This window comes from Hevea brasiliensis, chromosome 13 (genome assembly GCF_030052815.1).
Source record: "Hevea brasiliensis isolate MT/VB/25A 57/8 chromosome 13, ASM3005281v1, whole genome shotgun sequence".
NCBI classification, from domain to species: Eukaryota; Viridiplantae; Streptophyta; class Magnoliopsida; order Malpighiales; family Euphorbiaceae; genus Hevea; species Hevea brasiliensis.
In genome coordinates this window covers 71,791,122-71,816,070 of record NC_079505.1, presented here as the reverse complement: position 1 = coordinate 71,816,070, position 24,949 = coordinate 71,791,122, and the positions used below count along the sequence as shown (strand labels likewise).

The 24,949-nt window shown below is 30.8% G+C and overlaps 4 protein-coding genes across 5 annotated transcripts; all 4 read right to left on the bottom strand.

Annotated features, from left to right (window-relative positions):
- Positions 1-492: 492 nt before the first annotated feature.
- On the bottom strand, positions 493-5,763 carry LOC110668403 (uncharacterized). The gene is made up of 9 exons (XM_058132206.1): positions 5,333-5,763; positions 4,910-5,088; positions 4,241-4,419; positions 3,290-3,574; positions 3,134-3,192; positions 2,993-3,029; positions 2,820-2,891; positions 2,165-2,486; positions 493-1,144 (listed from the first exon to the last, which is right to left on the bottom strand). Exons 1-9 carry the CDS (start codon positions 5,478-5,480, stop codon positions 710-712), a joined length of 1,716 nt encoding a protein of 571 aa, XP_057988189.1. The 5' UTR covers positions 5,481-5,763; the 3' UTR covers positions 493-709.
- Positions 5,764-14,772: 9,009 nt separating this feature from the next.
- On the bottom strand, positions 14,773-16,033 carry LOC110650452 (probable ribose-5-phosphate isomerase 2). The gene has a single exon (XM_021805415.2). The coding sequence runs from the start codon at positions 15,826-15,828 to the stop codon at positions 15,028-15,030; it is 801 nt and encodes a 266-aa protein (XP_021661107.2). The 5' UTR covers positions 15,829-16,033; the 3' UTR covers positions 14,773-15,027.
- A 2,416-nt stretch (positions 16,034-18,449) lies between these two features.
- Positions 18,450-20,795, bottom strand: LOC131171920 (protein PIN-LIKES 2-like). Of its 2 annotated transcripts, none has more exons than XM_058132205.1 (2): positions 20,567-20,795; positions 18,450-20,011 (listed from the first exon to the last, which is right to left on the bottom strand). In XM_058132205.1, exon 2 carries the CDS (start codon positions 19,968-19,970, stop codon positions 18,615-18,617), a length of 1,356 nt encoding a protein of 451 aa, XP_057988188.1. In that variant the 5' UTR covers positions 19,971-20,011; positions 20,567-20,795; the 3' UTR covers positions 18,450-18,614. The 2 variants fall into 2 exon arrangements, with proteins under 2 accessions (XP_057988188.1, XP_057988187.1); XM_058132204.1 differs by having other exon boundaries at positions 20,479-20,794.
- Positions 20,796-22,502: 1,707 nt separating this feature from the next.
- LOC110650451 (uncharacterized) lies at positions 22,503-23,308 on the bottom strand. Its single transcript, XM_021805414.2, has one exon. It carries the CDS (start codon positions 23,167-23,169, stop codon positions 22,705-22,707), a length of 465 nt encoding a protein of 154 aa, XP_021661106.2. The 5' UTR covers positions 23,170-23,308; the 3' UTR covers positions 22,503-22,704.
- Positions 23,309-24,949: the final 1,641 nt, after the last annotated feature.

The following is a 24,949-nucleotide window of genomic DNA, read 5'->3' as shown; positions in this document are numbered from 1 at the left end:
AATGAAAAACCAATACGAGGAAAAATTTTGCTTCAAGAATAATTTAGGTTTATGTTTGACATGAATTGGGCTTTATCAGGCTCCGCATTTATGACCATGATCATTCTCTGCAAGTTAATTCTTCCTAGTCGCATGGGGACCAGCAGCTGTATTATTGAGAGCAAAGGCTTGCTATCTTGCACAGTTTTCTATCTTAATTCTGTTTGCAAGCATTTCTGATTCATTTTTTGGTGCAATTAGAAAGAGAAATTTGGGTCTTTTTTTCAAGAGCTAGTTTGAGGTTAAAAACCCAAAAAATTTATAGCAACGACACAATTTATCATTGCATTGACTGAATTTTCTTTTAGGGGATAATGTTCAACCACACACATTCTAAACCAACTAGACCTTGGCCAGCTTCATACCAAACGGGGCTCTAAACATGATGCCCACACAGCCTTAAATAGTTTGAACAACCTCCCAGCAATGCGCAGCATCATATACACCGTTAAGTTTTGGTTCTCTAGAGACACAATTTTCATTTCATTTCATTTCCAACTTGTATTCACAAAAGAAACACTTCATCCATACAAGAGTAACAATACAGCACATATGATCACTATCCTACAACTCAAAATGGAACTTCGCCCCATCTTGGTATCTTCCCTTGTTACGGGATGTAACTGAACTCACAGAAATAAAGATGATTTTGTGTTGATTTTCTAATTCGCTATACTTCACTAGTATTTGACAATGATGCATCATTGTTGTCGTGATGTCTTGAACTGTTCTTATTGCTGCTCCTGCTATTGACGCCTTTTATTGGCAAGGGTAATTTCACAAACACTTCCTCCCTTTGGGGGCGGTTTGCATAGAGTATCCAGAGGAGGAGACAGAGTAAAACTCCAACTGCGATAAGGCCCAGTCCTGCATTTACAATCTTCAGATAATGTTCCAATGGAGGGCAATAATTCGAGGTGATTTCTTGGAATGTGTCCCTGACAAATTTACAGTCCTGGAGACTGAGCAAAAGTGGGGTATAGTGCTCTAGAGCATAGCTTTCCATTACTGCTGCTACCAACTGGTCGTAGATCTCAGGGGTCGCCCTACCAACAGTTGTGCACAGCCCAAATGGTGAGACCTTGCAAACATAGTCCTCCCAAACCTGAGAATTTAAACAAACCAATGGACTTTATCAAAATTGTTCTATAAGTTGACGATAAGTAACTCATTAATACAGAAGAAATTTCCAGGTAATTAAAATCACAATTTCTCAACATGCAACTACCAGGTGCGTCAATATCAAATGAACCAGGAATCCAAACAATAAGAGCACATGGGCAAAAATAAGCTTTGAAGACATTCAACTTCAGCTTTAATATTGGAGAAGTATGTTGAACAACATTTCATCAACCTATACTTCATCTACTCTTGTAACATTTATGTACTGGTTGGCTTCAGAAGTGATTCACCTCTTTCATAGGTCTAACAATGAAAAAGAAATTTGACTATCTTCTTCCATCAAAGTATGATACATATCCATCATGGGCAAACAATTCAAAGTAGAAAAAAAAAAAAATTATCCTGTCACTGATATCCAAGTCTTGCAAGGACTGATATATGCATGCTCACCCCAACCCTCTCATCCATTTATTTTCTTTACTACCTATTGATTCTATAGTTAAGAGTTCAGACTTCACATTTCAGGTTGTATCGCGAAACATAACAAACTCTGACAAGCTTCAGCTTATCTCTGATTCTCTGTACAAAATAATCATTACCTAATACTAATGGAAAGAAATCACCGTACTTTTCAACAAAGCCACATTTTATGCCATAATGTAAACTTAATAGCAAAACCTCTAAAGCTGTAACAATCAAAGTTAAAAAGAACTTTTCCAATCACAAATGACCTAAAGATATCAGACCTATACCATGACCATGGATGAGATCAAGAACTACAGCATATTGCATGGCCGAAACAGGAGATGGTCCTTGTTATCTCAAATGTACAATAGCCTCTCTCTTTCACAAAATTCCATGACTCAACGTGTTAACCCAGTCCCCTAGTGAGATTTTATTGATTAATCTTGAAGGATAAAAAAGCTGCCAGTTACAGCTTTTTATAAGAGGCTTAGAGGCAAAATAAGAGAGAGATCCAAATAACAAAAATTGATAGACATACCATGGATGCATTTGTCATGGACACCTCTTGGGGCCCACACTGACGGTCTTGAAGCTGAGAGTCAAATGGGTAACAAAGTGGAGGCATGAAAGGTCCAGACTGGTTATAATAATTGTACTCGGTCTGGGATGGATTTGCATTTGCAAAGGTGTATATGTATGTATTGACAACATTTACAATATCATTTATCACTTCTTTACTCTGAATGAGTGTCTTGTTTGTCGTGCTCTGGTCAACACACGGAAGGATGCTGCTAAGAGCAGTCACTGCATGGGGGTGATCTACCCATTCTTCCATGGCCATACAGGTATCAGAAATTGCACTGAAATTAAAAGATTTCAAAAAGGGAAAAAGTTTTACATCTTAGCAACAGTTCTATAAGCAGTAATTTCTCAATTAAAAATAAAACATCAGATAGGAGTGATGACTCATACATTTTATATATAAGAAATCACAAATGAGAATATATTGAGTGCCACATAATTTTGCACAACCAACTGCAGGAAATTCTTTATGTATTGCATATGAAGGTGGTTTAGAAATAAAACAAAGCATGGCATACTAAATTTCAATTTACTAAAATTTCAAACTATATGAATAAACAAATACAGAATAAAAGAACAGAAATCTTTCCACAAAAGATCAAGAATCTTACTTGTTAAGAATTATAAAAACTCCACAAAGAATGAATGTAATTGCCACTAATAACCACCCACTAACTACAAATCTGGAAAAAAAGTGTTGGTAACATTAGATACAGACATCAAAAACACCTTACAACCGTGTGTTAGTATAATTACCAGAGAACATCTAAGATACGAGACTTACATATGAATAGCATGTTGGTGCCCAAGGATAGAAAGGACTGAAACAAAAAACAATTCAATAAACAGGTAAGAATGAGTACATGAGAAAATTAATTCCAAGATAAAAAATTAACAATTAATAGGTATTTCTAGAAACACATACAAAAACCAAGCAGAGCCAGGATAAGCATTACTGCCGCCACAGTGATCAATGCTGATCGCCTACAAAGTTGAACTCAAAATCAATCCAACAACATTACAAGTATGTTAAAATTATGGTGGTGTAATTTATCAACTACTAAGGATTTCAGATACTCACACAGCATTGAACACTTTTACTATTTTTCTAGAATTTTCACCTGTCTTCTCTTCTAGTGTATCAGCTGCAGTATTTAGATCTAAATTCAACTTGTCAATATCATCCATGACATTAGAAGGAAGAAATACATGGGCCACATTGATGGTCTTTGCAAGTGACAAATACCATGTGACATTTCTCAGAGTTTGTACAGTGTAGTTTGATTGGTTCACAACATATTTCAGAGTCTGCAAAGCTTCACCATGAAATTCATCCTGACCAACAGATAAAAGAATGCAACCAACCCTGAAGAATAAAAGAGATTAGGTGTCAGACAGAATAACGAGAAGACGTCTTTTCAGGAATATAGAAGGCATGCTCCATAAAATCAACGTAAAACAAGTGGAAAATGAGGGATGAATAGCATCATGAATTCATTAATTTGTTGGATAAAGATAACATAAAACATCCATCCAATACAAAATAACATAAACTTGAAATATGGCTAAAACTCTAATTAGTTTATGCAATTGAAAAAAATCCATAATCTGCAGAAATGACTGGTCAAATATCAAAAACCAACTCCCAAGTTTCAGAATCACTCACACAAAGTCCTGATAAATAAATTGTAGATTCCTTTTTAGTAATTAAAAACTTCAACCAACACCGCTTCCACATTTCACAACCTCCTCTCTAGGCATCCCTCCTCTCCACCTTATAATTTAAGTAAAAGAACAAAAACCTAACTAAATCAAGGGGGAGCCAATTCCAAGCATTAATCCAACTATCTCTTTTTTATATATATAGTATTAATCCAACTATCAACAACAATGAAATTTTAACAATTTTAAATTAAGTCTCTCTATGAAATTATTTATGCTAAACCCACAAGACAAATATTTATTAAAAGAAAAACAGAAAGAAGTCCAACAAGTGTTACAATGATAGACGTTAAGTTTTAAAGATTATTACGCTGCAGCAGATGTGAACACTATAAGCACTATGAGACAAATCCTCTGAGATCTATCAGATCCTTTGCCTTTAATGTTAATTCTCCACCGGCAGCAACAGCGTAATGCAAAGGCCAATCCAAATGAAAACAACCACAGGACAGCCAAAATAAAACCAGGAGCACCTGTGAAACCAACAGACTGCAGATACACTAGTCAAAAACACTACCCAAAAAAATATATATATAATTATTTGAAGTATTAGCAAAGAATGCTAGCCATCTAGGATGAAAATAAGAGACCAAACTAAGTAGCCACACAAGCACACAATTATAATTTCCTTCAAATAATTTTACAATATGTGTGTGTGTGTGTTCAACCTTTTAATTAATGATAAAAAGGCAACAGACTGGCCTTTGGCTCCATGTTAATAGTACCCAAGAAAAGAAAAAAAACATAGATCTTAGTTTCCCACTGTGGAGAAAAGCTAGCAGGTTCATTCAAACATTTCTAGCCCAGGAGCCAGTACCATGTTTCCACATCTTTTAAGTGCGTGTAGCATCTGCAGTTTATTCAATTTGTGAAGGTTTTGATCAAGTTTCATTATAGTTGATGAACATTCCTTTCTATTTCCTGATCAAACATATACTATAAGAAAATTATAACAGAGAGAACAAAAGGCAAGACTTACAGCCCAGTAATGGCGATTGGTGATATCCCAACCACCCCGATAACGCTTAAACCCATGAAGAATGTCTGGTCGATTTGTTCTCTTCGCTGCCAGTACTAGCGTGTTATCATCAGAAGGGCCTGGTGCTTCTGCAGCAGCCTCCGGCATTCCGTTTCTCCATGGCCCCAAATTCTCCTCTCCTGCGAAAAAGAAAAATAAGCGAAAAGGAATAACTACCATTGAAAGCCCAGTACTACTATTCAGCTAAATTCTGCATAAATAGTTCTGAAACGCCAAAAGACATCTCCTTTTCCATATCAGGTATAAAATCACTAGAAAATCAACAAAACCCAGATATCGAAATTACGGGAAAAACACATCAACATCAATTCGAAATACCAAAACCAATCAGGATATTGAATTAAGCACATTCTGTTAACGAACCTAAGATAAACTTGAGAGAATCTCTGGAGACTCCGCCATTCTGAGGCAGAGCTGAAACTGGGCAAAAGCAGCACAAGAAAACAAGAGCAACGGCAATCCAAAAAGAAAGAAGAAAGAAACTAAATCTTGTAACCAAAAACATCCTCATTTTGCACAGCCTTCTCACCAATACCGTAAATCAAGCAAACCCATTCCCAAGGATCTCAGTGACACACACACACTTTCTCTCTCTCCAAATCTAACGAGATAAAGAAAAGAATCAAAGAAAAGGGAAGCAAGAAAGAGAGAAAATAAAGGAAAGAGAGAGAGTTGTTAGTGTGAGAGTATGATTCAGTCATTAGGGTCTTATAAGAAGAGGAAGAAAAATCATGGAAATGGTCCCTGATTTGCTAATTTGCAGGAGAAAAGGTGACTTTCACATGGGGGAAGAGAGAGAGAGAGAGAGACTAAAAAGGCGGGTGTGATTAGAGTCAGTAAAGCAACGGCTTAATCAGCTGCTCTGCCATTAGTTGAGTGTATTAAGCAAAAGCTTTTGTTTTACGCGAGATTTTCTGCTTCCAACCTTTTCATTTTTTTTTAATTCTTTAAATATATTTATTATTTTTATTATTATTATTATGCATTAATTAATAATATAATTAGCTCACTTACTAATCTTTCTTTCTATTATTTTTTAATACTTTTTAACAATTTTTATTTAAGAATTTAAGATTAATCTCATTGTGATTAATTCAATTGATAGGAATATATATATATATATATATATAAAATCTTAAAAATGACTTTATAAAAATGTATTATTCTACTAGATAAAAAAATTTTAAAAATTGACATGTAGCATTTTTTTTTATAATTTTTATATAAAAATAAATTTATTATATTAAATATTATTTTTTATTTAAATATTTTTAAATTTTAATCACTAAAATTTTATCTCAAATATAAAAATAATAATTATTTAAAATTTTATTTGTTGCATTTTCTAAAAATTTTAAAATTCCTAAGTTTACAATTTCAGAAACTCTACTCATCATGTCATATATATCTAAAATTAATTTTTTTAATTAACTTTTCAATTAGATTAAAAAAATGTGAATTGTTTTATAAAAATTATATACATAAATATATATATATATATAAATAATTATTTATAAAATTTAAAATTTTTATTTTTAAAAAATATTTTATATTTAATGTATACAAAAATTTTAATCCTGATATTTTAAAAATCATCACATTATATATGTATTTTTTTTCTACTTTATTTATCATTTTATTGGTATATATTAATTAATTAAAAAATATTTTATTAATTAATTTGTTTATTTTTCACTTAAAATAAAATTATAATTAATTTAAAATTTTATTATTAACATAATTTTATAATTAACTTTATAAATATAAAAATATATATTGACTTATTTTATTAAAATAAAATAATTAATAATTCATATAATACATAGATAGGCAATTAGCCATAATTTAGTTTCATTTAAAAATATTATCTTAAAATTTTATTGGAATTTAATTAATTATTTTTTTATTTATTTTTATATTTAAAATAAAAAAATTTAATTATTTTAATTTAAATAATTTTTTTAATTAAAAAACAATAGAGTATATTTAAGGTTCAATGTTAAAAAAATAATTTAAGGCTTCGATATAAAATCAAGAATTAAGATCTTCTTATTTAAAAAAAAAGGGGAAGGGAGCGAAACGGAAGGGAAAAAGGAACTAAGAAACGACACGGCAGTTCACCGCTTTGTCGTTGAGCAAGAAATTGACTTTATACACGTAATTAACGCTTCTATTTCAATCACCAAACAAAACGTGGTTTTAGACTTTTAAGTAACCGAGATCCTACTATTTTACGGTTAGGTGCACCGTAAGCAAAATGTTACTCTCAAATCGTTAAGAGGTAGGGGGGCCCATATAAGAATAATACCTGATTTGATTTGATAGGCGTTTTCAAAGCAGATCAGATCGGATTGTCGCTGTTAATTGTAATGTCATGCGTACGTTTAACGGTGCTCTATCTCTTTATTTTTATTTTTTATTACCTATTATTTTTTTTTATTTTTACTGGTGCAAAGAGACGTGTGGGGCGACCTGGAGCTCAATAAAGTCAATTATTACGCGCCGATTGGTGGGGCCAGGAAATCACCAAAGACCATGCATGAAAAGCCGCGCCATCGTTTCGCACTTCTGCCACTAACGCTACGCGCACCGTCCCCGGCGTTTCAACCGCTAATTTGCTCAGTTCTGCTTTTGACACGTCGCCGTTTTCGCGTGCATTGAATTAAATTGACTCTCTGTTAAAATTCTTATTACAATAAAATAACAAAAATAACATTGTCCATAAGATGTAGTTTGGTACAATTTTTTTGGAAATTTTTATTTTATGAATTATTTTTATTTTTTAAATTTATTATCATTGTAATGAGAAAATTTTTTAAAATATTTTCCACTAAAACTAATAATTCATGTTATCTCACTAATTGTTACTGAGTATTATTCCACCAATTAAATTAAAAAAATAATAATAAAGGCATTGATTATAGATATGAATATTATTTCTAAAATTATTTTAACTAATTGAAATTAGATTAAATTTCACTCATCATTTATTTATTTTAATTTTTTATAAATGGATGGTGTTTATATAAAATTTTAATTTTTAGCATAAAAATATTTAAATTTTAATTTAACAAAAAATAAATTATATATTATATGATATTGTCAATTTACAAATTAACATATTAACGTGAACTCTCTATATTAAAAAAAAAAAAAAAAAAAAAAACAAAATAACCTCGCTTAAGTTGAAATTATATATTTTCTTCTTCTATCATCCTTTCATGCAGTCTCTCTAACTTCAAAATCTTCTATTTTTTCTCTTCACGTCGATCTTTCTTGCTCCCACTTGATTTCGCTAAAATCAATTTCTCTTTCTCCTTCACTTCTCTCACCGATTGGTTCAGACTCAAATTCTCCAAACTTAGCAAAGAAAGATTTCACCCTTTAAAATTTCATGATGATTATGTCCATTGCAGCATTCCAATCCTTGACTTCTCTAAAAAGATCCAGGCATAAAGAGGTCGGATCACAGAATAAAACCTGCAAATCAGTGATATTATATCATATATACTTTATTAAAATGATAGTAGGGCCATGTCATCATATGTTGTTTAATTGGAAGTAAGTATTAATTTGCTGCAAAGTGAAAAATTATTTATTTTTTTTTTATTTCTCGATAAGTAAGTTATTTACTTAAACTAAGTAATTTACTTCCTGAGAAGTAAAATTTTCAGAAAGTGATTCATTTGAGCTAAACAATGTTTAATTTCTCAATCATAGATTGGATACCTATCGAATTTATAAGGGATCATTCAAATATGAATCTATTTATCTAAAATTTAAAAAAAAAATAAATTTTTGGCTTTAGTAAAGCACTATTTCTAGTGCTCTTAGCATGTACAATAATTGCTTAATCTATGTTCTAGCTAATGATAAAAGGTTATATTTTATTAAATTTTAATAGCTCGTTAAAAGTGACATTAAGATTTAAATCTCATGAATGTATTCTATCCTCCCTAATCCTAAAAAAAATATCTATATAATGAATATCATTCTACATATGTGGCATAAAAAAAATAATGAAAGCTTGTGTTGAAATTTTAAATATTACTTTGCATTTCTAAATTATTATATATTTATTTTTTATATTTTTTTTTTTTTTATATAAAAAAAAAATAAATTTTATTTTTATTTTATTTTTTTTTTTTTTTTTTTATTTTTTTATTCTACCAAATATATATATATATATATAATATGTTAGGAATTATTTTATTTGGAATTTCAAATATGTTTTATTATACTCTTTTACTTAGGTAATTTTTATAGTTCATTTTTAAAATTTATCTTATATTTTATGTTTATCTCTTAACTTTAGATTGGTATGAAAAAATTCTTAAATTTTATGCTTATTTTTAAAAAAATTATCTAATTTAGATTAAATATAGTTTCAATATTTTTCACTAAAAAGATAAATCTTCTTCCTTTCAAAAAATAAATTATTGTGATGTCATTGATATTTTTATGATAAATTAAATTGGTGATTAAAATAATCTCTATATTTTTATTAAATTTGAAAGAAAATGAGATAAAAATATAATTATATTATTTTTAATTTAAAAATATGCTATAACATTTCAAAGAAATTTTTATAAAATAAAATTAAAATTTAAAATTTTTTTAATAATAAATTAAAATTAAAAAACGAGAATGAAATAAGGGGACAAACTACAAAAATTATCTCTTTTACTAATTTAAATTAAATTGGTCTTCTGCTTTAATTAAGAAAAAAGAAGGATTTACATCCACACATGGAAAATAACAGAGACGAATCTCCATCTCTATCTATAGAGGTCGTGTCCCTGTCCAAGCCGAAAGGCGAAAACCTCCAAGCGGCCAACGATATCATTCTTTAATTCTTTATTCTTCTTGGGTAAAGTCATGTGATTCTTCTTTATTCTAATTCTATTGATTCATCATCCATTATTTTTTTTCATATAATTAATTTCAATTAAAATTTAAATTTCAAAATTTTATAATTTTAAAAATAATTTTGAAAAAAATAAAAATTGTAATACTTCAATATTTTTAATTTAATGAAAATTCTTTATTTAATAAAAATAGCAAAATGGTTGGAATAAGAGCTTTATTTAATAATATTAAAAATTAAAATATTCTATTATTAATATTTTATATATTAAAAAAAGTGTCCTTTAATTATATATTAATGTCCATCAACTTTTATCAATTAATTACCAACCACCAACTGCAAAATAATTAAGGTTTTTATTTTTAGACTAATACTAAAATTAATATAATTATAAAAATATAGTATGATTATAATTTTAATTTATAAAAATATATAAAATATGGTATATTTTAAATATTTAATTTAATATTTAAAAAAACTAAAATTTTTAAAATATATGAAATTTGTATTTTGTAATTTCAAAATATATATATGGAGAGGTTATTTTCAAAATGAATGTAAGCGTACGGAGTGGTGTAGGAGCGTTGGAGGCCTTAGCTTAGCTTTAAGTGAAGCAGTTGAACGTACGTCAAAATCAAACGGTTTTGGTATTTCAAAATGAAATGATGCGATTTGTATCTTATTGTATCATTTAAGACAAAATTGAATTATTAAGCTATCTGAAGATATTGCCTACAAATGGGTTGTGCTCATCTTTGTTATTGTTTTTCTTTTTTATGTTTTATTTTCATATGAGTTTAATCATAAAATTTTTAATAACTAAATTATTTAAAATATATAAACTGAATATCAATTTAAAATGTAAATAATCATTTTTCTATACTTTTACATAAATAAATTCAATATAAATTATTTATACAAGATAATAATCATCTTGATTTAAAAGATCCTATCATGCTGATAAAATATTTAACTTAATTAATTAATAAAAAAATATTTCTTTCAGTGACAATCTATGAGCACCGGTTAATTATGAGAATGGACTACTTTTAAAACTATGATAATTTTAATAGAATTTTTATTTTTATATAATTCACATAGATCTTTATTATTTTCACTGAGACGTCTTTTTTCTTTATCAATAAATAGAATACACACGCACATAAATTAATAACAGAAATAGACTATTATTAAAATTATGACAATTTTAATAAATTTTTTATTCTTATATAACTCTCATATACACATAATCCATATTTAATGTGGGATTTGAAATATAAGCACAATTTACTTCATGCTATTTGTAGAGTCCAGTTTAATAAAATTATATTAATATATGGTAAAGTTAATAGAAAATAAAATCCTTAATTTTTATTAAAGCAAGTTAAAAACATAAAAAAGTTTTCCAAAACTTAAAACATGAGATGAGAGGAGTGATAATTTGCCTGCAATTATGTCACATTCTATCAACAAAAAAGTAAAAGAAATTAAAAGGGGGATTCCTACTAAAAAAAAAGGGGCATTTGCCTGTATCACATTCTATCATAGAGATAGAGCCTTTTACAATTCTGTCATTATCAATGTTGCTTTTGGCCTAATTAGTAATTAACCTTTTAGAACTCAGAGATTTTATGGACTAAGTTTTCAACAATTGAAAGGAGGAAGGAGGTCTCTCTCTCTCTCTCTCTCTCTCTCTCTCTCTCCTTTTGCACCTGTCCTTTCCTATCTTATGCATTAAGTTTCAAAGGCTTGGACAATGTGATAATATGTAAATGAGCTAAGTACAAGCACTGAGTTTCTTTTTGTAGACTCAGTTTCCTTGTTTATTTTTAGTTTATTAATCAAAGTTCTTAAAAGTACTAATAAAATTAAATTGATTAAATTAAAAATTTAAGTTAATTCAGTTTGATTTAATTTTTTTATTATATTTGAATTCTATTATCCCTAATGATAAGATTATTGAAATTTTAATTGTTAAAAATTAACTTTAAAAATATTCATTAAAATTTATTTTATTATTTTAAAATTTTTATAATTTAAATATATTAAATTAAATTAAAATTTAGAAGTTATTAATAAACATTATCCTTACCTCTACCCAACTCTCTTTCCCAATTTATGAGTCAGAGCCTCCATACTGTTCCCCTCCCATCTCCAGTTGCTCTCCATCTGAAATATCAAACAACAATTATGCAATAAATTAACATTAAATCACATGACAAATCATCTGAAAATCACTTAATTTTTTTCCAACAAAGATTCTGCGCACATATGATTCATGGGGTTCTTTCTCTCCTCTTCCTACTGATCCATGTGACTTTACCTAATTAGAGAATATTAAAAAATAATTTAAAATTATATTTAATAAATTTTAATTATAAAAATATTAAAGTAATAAAATAATTTTTTTAATTATTTTTTTAATAATATTTAAAATAATATTTTTATTAAAAATATAATTTTTACACTAAAAACCAGCAAACAGCAAGCTCTTCATTTTAGGCTTTTAATGATAAAGCTTTTATAAATATGCCATCTTCTCATATTTTATTGGTTGATCCCACGCTCACCCTTGAGAAACTAAATGGGTTGTTAATTTATTTTCATTGTCGTTTGTGAGAAGCCCACTGATATTTTTCCTCAAAGTTATTTGAAGCCCAGAAATGCCTGCCCAAATTCGGTTGCCTTTTGCAGTTAATAGTGAGCCTTGAAAGCCGAAACCAAGAAATAAGCAGTTTTGCAGGTTTACAAGGAGGCATGCTCGGTTCTTGTAACCCTTGGATAGATAACAATTCTAACAGAGAAGTATAGTTTTAGGGTTTGTTCTGTAACATTAACTGTTTTAATAATTATTAATTATTTTAATTTTTAATAGTTACCTTTTTTATTAATTTAATTATTAGTTATTAATAATTAGTTATTTATATAATAATTTAAATAAAAAATATTCGATAAAAATAAATATATTAAATATATAAATAGTAATATTATCTTTTTTTATTATAATAAAAACACTCTCTTAATTTTTAAAAATTAAAAAAGTTATTGTTGAAGCAGGTCTTAATCGATCAATTAAAATGTTAGTTCAAAAAAATTAATTCTATAAATTTATATAATTTTCCTTGTTTGAATAGAGATTAAGGAATTTTGGAATAAAAAATTATTTAAAAATAACCTCCATTAATTAAAATGGAGAATTTCACCTAATTCTAATAAGAAAATGAGATTTCAAAATAAGGAGTTGTGGTGGACTGGGGAGTTTCAACAATCCATGTATATTGCCATCTTTTTTATCAGTCAAATGATGAATTTCAATTTGTTAACCCCTTTATCCGAAATTCCTCGAGCCAAACATTGCCTAAGAGCTGTTGCCTGGAAAGAAAGAGCTGGAATTGAAAGTCTCCATTGAACAGGAGTGTCCCGAAACCTACACTAAAGAATAAAGAATTTAGCAGGCTAACACGACCACCTTCAGTCCTTCATTCACTGCTAGACTTTTAAGTTTTTCCTCAATTTATATCTTTCATCCCATCTCCCAAGTGATGAAAAAATAATGCCGGCAAAGTGAATTCCTGAAATTTCAGTAACGTTTCTTGGTCATACTAGATTTAACGGTAATTTGGAATGTGGAGGTCATCTTTCTATCAAAGGACGCTAGTATTCCGACACTGAATCTGAAATTAGCAAATGGCTTCACTTTTCCTCTCTAGGATCCTAGCAATTCACATGTATTTAACATGACAAGTAAGCAGATGTGCAAAAACTTGCTAAGAGAGAACTTAAAAGGTAAGCAATCTCCTCTTGAAAATCATGAGACCAGGGCCCATCAATGTGTTCTTCAGAGGGAATACAAGATAAATAACAATAACACAACTAAGATGGCCAAATTGACTCAATTTCTTCAGAAGCTATCAATGTGTTTATGAAAGCTAAAAAAAGAAGAAAAAAGAAACTGAGGATTTTGCAGGTCCTTGCATAACAAAATCTCAAGTTCAAGGTGCTATACATCTCTGCCACAGGTTTGCTTTGTATGCAACAGCTCGACCTTGTTAATCAAATCTCTCTCAATATTCCTCTATAAAGAGATGCAATGTTAATCAAGCCTCAGTCATTAATTCCAGTGTAAACTTGTGGTACCTGCTTTTTCAGCCTTTTACCTTACAACTCCCTTCAATGTTCACTTCTGTAAGGTGAACTTGCAATGCTTCTCTTCTAATGACACCACTGACCCATGAGAAAAAAAGTTATCTCAAGCAGGATGAACACCTCACATTGCCAAAGCTCGGTAGTGATAAATTAACTTGTACCATGTAGCACCCACATACATAACATAACTTGGATTACAGTCATTGGTACAGGCACAATTCGATCCAAAAATTGACAATCCTATGTTCAACATGTAAACCAATTCCCATCTTCGTAAAGATAATTTCCAAACCATGGCATTTCAAATGCATAAATTCTCTAAAATAAACATTGCATAATTAACACAGGTAACATCCACTGGAATATGGATTGGCCTACAAACTCAAAGATATCATCAAGACATGGGGGTCATTTAGGTTCTCTGGCGGTTATGTACTTGTAATAAAAAACAGCTCCTATAGGGTTCAACTATAACCACTAACAAGAAAATTATACAATAAGAGGAAGAGTGAGGAAGATAAAGAAAGGGACAAAAAAAAAGGGGAATTGCAGTTCAAAGGAAAAGAGCACAGCCCTTACTCCCCATCCTCCAATCTGATACTGAGGACTTAAATAAGAATTCAACCAACATATGCGAGCCAAACGAACAAACAAGCATGTTTTGTTAACTGAACATGGATACAACTTTGCAAACTTCTGCTGATATCAACAAAGCTACTGTTTTTGTTTGACACAAAGTCTAATCCAGTCTGAAAAGCATGCCAACATGTATCAAGTAAAACAGGTAACATCCACTTAAAAGAGGCGTAATTTTTATATTGAAAAGAAGAGGATATGGCAGCTGACACGTATTAAGCCGATTATTCAGGCTCCCACAGAATACAAAAGCTCCTAATGTTCCTTGCTAAATTTTTCTGACCAAAACTAATGGAGAATACCTCCACATGATAGATGTCAATAATGTTACAATAACCAGTAAAAAATTTCCCAATTTGGTTAGCAACCCGACATTTTTTTTGGGTAATTGTTAAATACTCATCTCAATCTACTTGTTCTTGATGGTGACCCCAAGCCCACCGGCAACAATAACAGTAGTTGCCATGCCAAGAAACATTCCATGATCCACAACCCCAGCTAGCCTCAGAATAGCATCGCTAGAAGCCCTTAAATCACCAATATCATTGTTAAAAAACAAGTCTACAATGTAGTTCCCATTATCAGTGACAAATGGATCACCATTTTCACCCCCATTAGTCCTCAACTTGGCCATGCAACCAGCGTACTCAAACAACTGTTGAAGCCTTTGTTGCGTGAATTTCCAACAGAAAGGCACAACCTCAACCGGCATTGCTCCATTGGCTCCAATATGGGATACCAATTTAGACTCATCTACAATAACTACAAACTTTTTGCAAGCACTTTCAATCATTTTCTCTCTGAGTAAAGACCCACCTCGGCCCTTGACCAAATTAAGATCGGCGTCCACTTCATCGGCGCCGTCGATTGCTAGATCGACATTGGGGTGAGTATCAAGATCGGACAGAGGAATGCCAAGAGACAAAGCTTGTTGATGGGTCTTTTTGGAAGTGGGTATGCCAATAATATTGTTCAATTTGCCTTGGAGTAAGAGATCAGCAATACGGTCGACGGCATGCTTGGCAGTGGAGCCAGTGCCGAGGCCAATAACCATGCCAGACTGGACAAAATCGACGGCTTTGTAAGCGGCAATCTTTTTAAGCTCGTCTTGGGTGAGGACTACTTGGGGTGGTGAGGAGAGAGGAGACAAAGGGCCTCCCTCGATGGACAGCTTTTCTGATCCAAGAAGGGGAGGACAAGGAATAGCCATTTTCTTTGCTCAATAAATAAAAAACAAGGAAAAAAGAACAAGAAACAGAGGGAGAGTAAGAGACGGAAGTTATCTGGAAAAAAAAGAAACTAAGAAGATATCGAATGGGGAGAGATAGGATTTGTGTGTAGGGAAGAAGAGGGAATGGGGTTGTGACTTTATAGAGGAGAAGAGAAGGAAGGAATGGAACTGTTGTGGTCCTGAGGAAGGAAGGAAAGAAAGATACGGGAGGAAAGGAAAGGGTTTCCAAAGGAATGGCAATTTTGATTGGAAAGGAAAATTGGCGTATTTCCCGCGGTGGCCATCAATTAATTAATTAATTAACATTTTTTAATTAAAAAAAAAAACTAAAAAGGAATTCATGTATTGTATCATTCTTCATTGACACCTGCAGTCTCCACTTTGAAGGGCTACAGAATGCGAATCCATAGCAATATCTTGATCTAAATAAATAAATAAATACTTTTGATTTAGATAAATTTTCATATTATTTTATAAAAAAATACAAGATATATTTCATTATATGGAATTTTGGTATTTAAAAAAAAAAATACTCAACATTATCCTATGTGGGTTCTTTTGGAAGAAAGCAAAGAAAGCAGAAGAGAGGAAATAATATATTATTATTATTATTTTTATTAATAGAATGAAATTATCATAAAATGTTTTAATTTGATTTAAATTGATAAAATTAAAGTAATTAAATTAAATTATAATTTTATGTAAATATCTTGTCATTAATATTTCTTAATATTAGAGAAAAAATTATTTTAAAATGAATAAAAAAAAGGAATATCAAAAAACAGAAAGAAAATAATCAACAAGTGATTCGAATTTTAGAATCATTAATATTGAGAAAAATATTACTCTCGATCTAAAATTACATACTTAAAAAAAAAAAACTGAAAAAAAAATGTAAGATTTGGGTGATATGATTAGGGGTGTGCAGTTTTCGGTTTAAATCGAAAAACCAAACCGAACTGATTAATTCGGTTTAATCGGTTCGGTTTTAAAATTTAATCGGTTAATTCGGTTCAATCGGTTCGATTTTAAAATTTAATCGGTTCGATTCGATTTATAATTTTGATAATTTCGGTTAATCGGTTCGGTTCGGTTATTTTCATAAAAAAATCAAAAAAATCGAACCGAACCGAAATTATTAATATATATAGGAAATAAAAAAAATCAAATCAAATTGAATCGAACCGAACTGAAATCAAAGAAAACCGAACCGAACCTAAAGATTTTTGAGTTTTGATTTCTTCTTTTTTTTGTTTTTATGTTTTTATTATTTAGATTTAATGTTAAAAATATGAAATTTTATAAATTTCGGTTTGATCGGTTTAAAATCGAACCGAACCGAAATTTATCGGTTCGATTCGATTCGATTTTCTCTTATCAATTGGTTCGATTCGATTTTTAAAATTTTCAATTTTCGATTTTTGATTTTTAATTTTATCGGTTCGATTCGGTTCGAAACCGAATTTACCGTTTGCACACCCCTAGATATGATATCATTTGTTACTGGCTCCCAATCCCATCATTTTATTTGCTTTTCCTACATTGGCAATAATCCATGCTATGGTAAGATTTGGTGCCTTCTTCATTGGGATTATGGCAAAGCCACTCCATCATTTTATTCTTACTTTTGTCTTTCTTTTGGCTAAAAAGAAAATAATTATTTTTGCAACAGTACATATTCTTGGGGAAGTCAAAATGTTTTGCTCCTCCGCTCACCTTCAATGGTTCATGTTTCTTGTGCTTTATTCTGCTTGAATTCTCTCTCTACTTATCATGTCTAAGACCTTTTCACTTCATTAAATAATTCTTTAATAATGCTAATGAATTGCTAGATTATTATAACTTCAGGTTTGACGATGATCCTGGAGGGACTTAAAAGCTATATGGACTGTGGAAAAGAAAAGCAAGCAAGTTGCACAAGGAATATCAACCTCAGATGAAGCTAGAAAGACCAAGTTGGACCTTGTAACATGAACCCTACCACAAAGTTTGAATAGAAATTGGCCATCTTGATTCTTGACCGTTCTTCCCTCCCCTGTTCCTGAAGCAACACAAACAAATCAATCCACGCATTTGACAATTGACACTTTTGGATTCTGAATTTTTTGCAACCTCTCAGAAGTTTCCCAATGCTTGGATTTCAGGTCCTTCAGATGCCTTCCTTTTTCTATAAAACGTTCATGGTTTAAATGAGTATCATCATCACCATGTGATGTTTAGAGTTTGACCCACAATATTCTTATCCGCTCGATGAAAACTGCACTACGCCTCTTAAGCAAACCCAATTGCTGCTCCTAAGGATTTGCAATCATCCAAATACCCATCAATCTCCTCTCAGAAACTTTCCAACTTTTGAATCGACAGATTAAAAACAAGTATGTTTGCATACCATCAATGTCAAGTTATTAATTCAATGGTCAAGTGTATACTCATTAGCTTGTATAAACGTTACATGAATCCAAAAGGGAGTGCAAGGCTTGCATTTTGAGTCGAATAAATCCATAACCCAGCTTATTGGAATTTTGAGACCAAGTTTCCTAACTATAGATCAAATGGGTATCACAGGACAAGCACCACATTTAGTCATTCCACAAATCAACTTGCATGAAGAAAGCACCATTCATTATCGTCACCACTATCCAATGGACAGAGCAAATAAATAAATCCATAGTATTTAAAGGTATAAAATCCAATGGACAGGGGACTGAAAACCTGACGGATGCCAACCAACTGCTCCACAAACACTTTTAGACAGTAAGAGTACTTCAAATGTAAGAAAGCAATTTGAAGTAGATCACAATATACAAGGAAAGGGAGAAGAGAGCAAAGACATGCTGCCAGAAGAGAAGTGCAGAAGCCTCCTTCACTGCATAACCCCTCAGGCTGGCAATTGCTCCTAATAAAATGGCACTTGGCGTTGTGTACTGTAACAAAAGCACGAATCTGTACATTGCATCCCCTTTTACAAGAAAATTCAGCTTATCAGCCAATGCTACAATGCCAATTCCCAGCAGAGGGAGCACCAAAAGCCTAGCTACAGATATACCAATTGTGGTTGGAAGACCGAGTGTAGACTCATTTGGCCCCTCAGCTAGCATACCTCCAAGAATAAGCATCACAGAAGGCACCATAGCACCAGCTAAAATCTCTAAACTGTCTGTGATAAAAGACAATGGAGCATCATATCCAAAGACAAAAGCTTTTAGCTGAGGCACCATCCCAATAATGATAGCAAATAAAGAAGCAATTGTTGGAGGCTGAAGTATGTGACGTATTGGAGTTTGCTCCGCCACAATTCGTATTCTCCTCACAACTCTTGGCTCAGCCAAACACCTAATGGACCTAGGACTGTTTGCTGTACTTTCTCCAGCGAGCTCAATGTCAGGAAAATTGATCTGTGAAAGGCTTGAGATGCTATTAAAAATCCTAGCAATGAAAGGAGTCTTGGAATGTTCAGTTTCTTTATCCTCAATGCCTGGCCATTCAGCTTCTATGAGGAGAGGTCTACTGACATCAGGGGTTGGTCGTTGTTCCTCAATCTCAAACTCTTCCTCAACAATCTCATAATACTGTAATGGTGGCTCCATCATATGATAAACAAGTGTGTAAACCAGAATTACAGCAACCCATTGGGCAAAAGAAACATAAGCTACTCCACTTGAGTGGCAATGAGCTCCAAATGGGCTATCTTTCGTATGACACACGGATCCAACAATCGCTAGAGGAAGATTTCCAGTGTTTCCAAAGGCAGTCATGATAATGGTGAATCTGTTATACTGAGGCGGTGGGTGACATATTGCCACAACTAACAGCCCAAGAAAGAAACCAATGATTGTACTAACCAGTACATTAACAGGAATAAACCACCAACGAGCAAAGTTTTCAAGTGTAATGCTTTCACCAAGCTCAGTAAAGATTAGGCAGGGCAAGAACAGGGCAAAAACTAGCTTGCTTAGGAGCTTAAATGTTGCTCTGGGGATGATTTGGGTTTTTGGGTGTGCAAGAATCAATCCTATAATTATAAGGCAGAGAAGTTTCATCAAAGGCACTATAGCAGTAACCAAATTTTCACCACTAGACCTCATATTGTTTTCATAGAAAGCAGTTATGTAACCAGACATCTGCCCTTCAAATATTTGAAGATCAAGAAAAATATTTCTTCCTGCAACAAACAAAAACAAGATTTACAAATATTTCAAAAACGAAAACACATAATTTCAACAACCAATCTAAGAAATTATACAATATGGGTATGACAAATCGCCAAGTAAAACAGCCTAATCACCGAGAAGGCAACATGGGTTTTAAACACTAACCACTAAGGACAAAAAATTCATCTGAAAATAAAATTAGAGCCAAATCAATACAAACAGGATGGTCTTCACAGATTATCGAGAAACAGAAAACATGGCGAAAAGGATAATCATCATAAATTGATAGGCAAAAAAAAAATCAACGAGTTATAACATGAAATTCACATATTCTTTCTACTGGCGACCGAAATCAAAGAATAAGCAACAAGGGTTTCAAGAATTTCATTGAAACAAGGCATTAAACAAGAATACAAATCTTTTTGCCACAAGATATTTCAATATAACAAAAATTACAGGAGAGAGAAAGCTAGCTTACAGATCCGAGAATCCAACTGAGAAGACTCAAGAAAGGGGGAGAGAGATGAGGAGAATTCAACAAATTACGCAGAAGGTTTAAGTCTTACAGTAGTTGGCGAGAAAAGATTCACGAGACCCTCATTAACAACTTCTTCTACTCTGAAAGAATCTGATTAGATTGGTTGTCTCTTTTGATCCTATCCAAAACTTCAAATCCAAACATATTATTTGAAAGATAAATTAGACGTTACTCCTTCAAAATACAGCCGAGTGGGGCTCCCAGAACAGTGCCAAGACTGCTCATTCAAAGTTTGGCACCATCTCGCTTTTTTATTTTAGGTTACCATATAAACAATTAAGTGCAAAGCCACTGATACTTACAATTAGTAAAAACAGCAGATAATTATATTGAAAATATAATTTTTTTTATTAATATATCTTTTGTATATTGTGTTTTATATAATTAAAAATAATTATGTTAAAATACTTACATCATCCTATGATGTAGATGATTTTGAACAAATAGACTTTACATAGCATTCTAATTTTGGTGGTGGAAGTAGAGACAAGGAAGCGTTGCAAGATTGAATCGACAATATATATATATATAAAGTTGAAGTACCATGTGAACATGATGCTTTTCACCTGTTTAATTTGTCTGCACTGCCTTCAAAGACAACAACCCCAAGATCTGTTATACGGAACTATCAAAGTGGCATATTATGCTGAAGGCAATCCATTATTAGCTGTTATGGGGTTTGTTTCTGCATGAGGAACAAGGGTAAACGATAATGGAAAACTGTATCCAAAGAAACTTAAAAGGGACTCGACTTTTTTTTTTTTTATTGGAGATGTTTAATTTAATTTATTTTTAATTTTTAATTTAATTTAGTTTATAAATTTTGATTTATATTCAATATAGCTCAATCTTCCTAAATTGTTTTACACATACTATTTATTAAATATTTAATTATTTTTATTTTTTAATATTAAAATATTATTTTTATATTTTATAATTAATTAAAATAAAATATAAAAAAATATTATTTTTATTATATGATATTATTAATAAAAATGAAATATAAAAAAATATTATTTTTATATTTTCATATAATTAACTAAAAATAAAAATTATAAAAATTATACTTAATTAAATTGAAAATTAATAAAATATATTTTTTTTTATTTTCATATAATTAATAAAAATAAAATTATTATTAAAATAAAAATATTACTTTTATATTTTTCATGTTTTTAATTAAAATTAGAAAATTATAATTAAATAAAAATAAAAATATAAAAATATTATTCTTATATTTCCAAATTATTAATTAATATTAAAAAATTAAAATATAAAAATTAACTAATTATAATTATAATGTTAAAAAAATTTTATAAATAATTAACTAGGCAATTAATATTAAAAAAAATTAAAAATTAATAAAAAAAAAAACTCACACATCAAGTAATAAATGAATTACACATTCTTTAATTTTGAGTTAAATTGAATATAAATTAAAATTTTTAGATTAAATTAAACTAATGTGCTAAATTAAACCTCTCCAATGAGCTAAGGTAAATTGAGTTTTATTCCATATAAGAAATAAATACTCCCTTCAGTTGGGTTGCTCTCTCAGCTACAAGTGCCATATACAAATGACGGCAATAGGCTTAATCATCTCCTTGATGTTGTCTCCCATTTGAAACATCTTGATTGTCTTGCTTGAATTTTTCATTGAAGATTACAAACGCAAATCTTCGCAATCACCTTTTTTCAAGGTTAAAAAGTGTGGAGTTCAACTAAATGAGGAGTATAATCCTGCTGTGGCCCAACCCAATTCGTCTTCTGATCCAACCCAACTCATAGTCGTCCTCCTTAAAAGTTTGAAATCATAAACCAAGAAGATGATAAAAGAAGAGTTATAAGAGAGGCTACTTTCATGAGTTCTACTGTTTTACAGCAATGATGAAAAAAGAGAGGCATTTAGAACCAAATGGAATGTTTACTTCTGATGGTGATGGAGCTTTCTGTTCAAGAGAATATAGAAGAACAACGACAGCAGGTTTGGATCATTTCTCATTACAAAGTTTCTCTTTACACATAATATAATTAAAAATTAAGAAGCTAATAGGGTCTAATTCTGCTCTTATTTATTATTAAATGCCCAACAGAAAGTTGGGAAACAAATCTGTATTTATAATGAATATATGAATATAGAACTAACTATGAATTTTGATGTGCTAATTAACCGAAGTGAAATCCACCAAAGGCAATCTTACTGATCTCAAAAAAAGAGGAAAACACCAAAGTGGATGAGATGGGCACACTGAAAGCAATCAAAGCAAAGAGTCCCAGAGCAAAGCTAGGCCTTGTGTTCATCAACTGGGATTGCAAAACACCCACAACTTCACAAATAAAAGAATCATAACTGGTAAAACAATGCTTCTCCCATTCCATCCAATGGGAAGGAGGCTCATAGTTCCTCTCCAACATCTTCATCTCATGGATTCTTTTCCTAAGAACAATCATATTGGAATCCACCAGCCGGCCGCTGTAGTTCTGGTCATGGGCCTCTCTTCTGGCTGCGAAAACTCTAGTAGATGACCTTTTAGAGGATGGAACAAGGAGGAGGTTGGAGGGAGAATTATGAGATATTAAAGGATGAAAAATAAGAGGAGATGAGAAGGACGTTAGAGAAGTTGTTGCCATGTTTAATTTTAGTGTGATGATAGTTGGGGATGTGGGAAGTGTATTTATAGGGTCAATTAGAGATTATGAATTAAAGAAAGGAGGAATAGAAGGTGAAGGTGGCGGTGGGCATGTGAATTGTGAAGCAAAGCATTGGCTTAAGGAAGAGGAGAGACGAAACCGTGTGTTTAACAGGCAACAGCTTCAGGCAGGCTCTTTAAGTTTTGTATCATGCACATAAGAAAAATTATTTATTAATCGATGATTAAAGCATCATTAAAATTGCAGTGAATTTTATCATAAAAGTTGATGAATGTACGTAGACAGGTGATAATTCTTTGAAAAGTGAAGGTAGATGCTAGGAAGGTGCTTTATAATTGCCCAAGGAATAGATTAATATGATAAAGGGAAGGTTCTCCTTGTGCTTGGAAGCAACATATTAATGGAGTTGGCTTGACTTTTAGATGCGGACGGCTTATTAGTTATTTTTTGTTGGGTGTAAGTTCACTATGTAATTAATTAGAATGATGTTAATTAATTTTCATGGATGCCTGCAACTTGGAAGAAGTTCCCGACACCAAGGAATATTTCATGGTGGGTCGGCTAAATGCTTGTACTTTTTTAATATTTATTTAACTTGGGAGTGACACAAGGCCAGGAGAGAAGAGAATTAATTTAATTTAATTTTTTTTAAATTAAATGATTAAACAATAATTCAAATATTTTACATTCTTAAGATGCTCTGGTCCCTATTTAATTAGTTGCCGCCACAATAATTACATTGCTCTCACATATATAAATGGGATTTATTCCATGCTTAGATCAAAAGTGATATTTAATTAGATAAATCTTTTTAATGAGGTTGATTTCAGGATGCTTATGGTAGCCGATGAAGGAATTTGACTTCTTGCATATGAGAGGGACATGAGTCTCAGCACAAACGGACACAAAAATTCTAATTAGGGGCTCAATTACAAAATCTGAAGTTGTGTGTGTGTATATATATATATATATGGACGAGTTTTATTATAATTATGTAATTAAAATCTCTAAATTTTGTATGAACTTATTAAATTTATAAAAAATCTAAACATTGAATTTAATTTCTTATTCTAATATGGTTGGTAGAAACAAACTCAAATTAATTGAAGACATACTAAAATGAGAAATTTCTAATTAATAAAAATCTAATGGTAGTTTTTTTAAAAAATATATATATTTAAAATTCTAAACACATCCTTTAATTAAAAGAAAAATGGGTTGAGTTTATATATATAACAATGATAATTTTATTGAAATTGTCCAACGTCCTCCTTAGCTCATAATTAAATTTTTTTCTAAATCTTAGCACTGAGTTGAATATGTGTGTTTGGCTTCAACTCAAACTTAAATTCATTTTAAAAATGATTTATATATATATATATATATATATATATATATATATATATATATATATATATATATATATATATATATATATATATATATATATACACATATATATCATTCTGATAACCAGGTTAAATTAAAAACCCCAGCTATCCATCCTTCTCATCTATTAATCCTTTTCAAGGTGGAACTTTATTATTACCCTTGTAGCTCACAACAGCAAGAATAAGGGGGAAAAATCTATAATAAGATAAACATGTTAACAAATATTCTAGAGTTAGAGCAATGAGCAAATTCATCCAACCCCAAAATTGCTACATAATTATCACAGTTGAGGTTGGCATACTCAACATGAACAGAGCAAGCAATCCAAAGGCCATGCGTTCAACAATACAGATTGCAAAAATCCCAC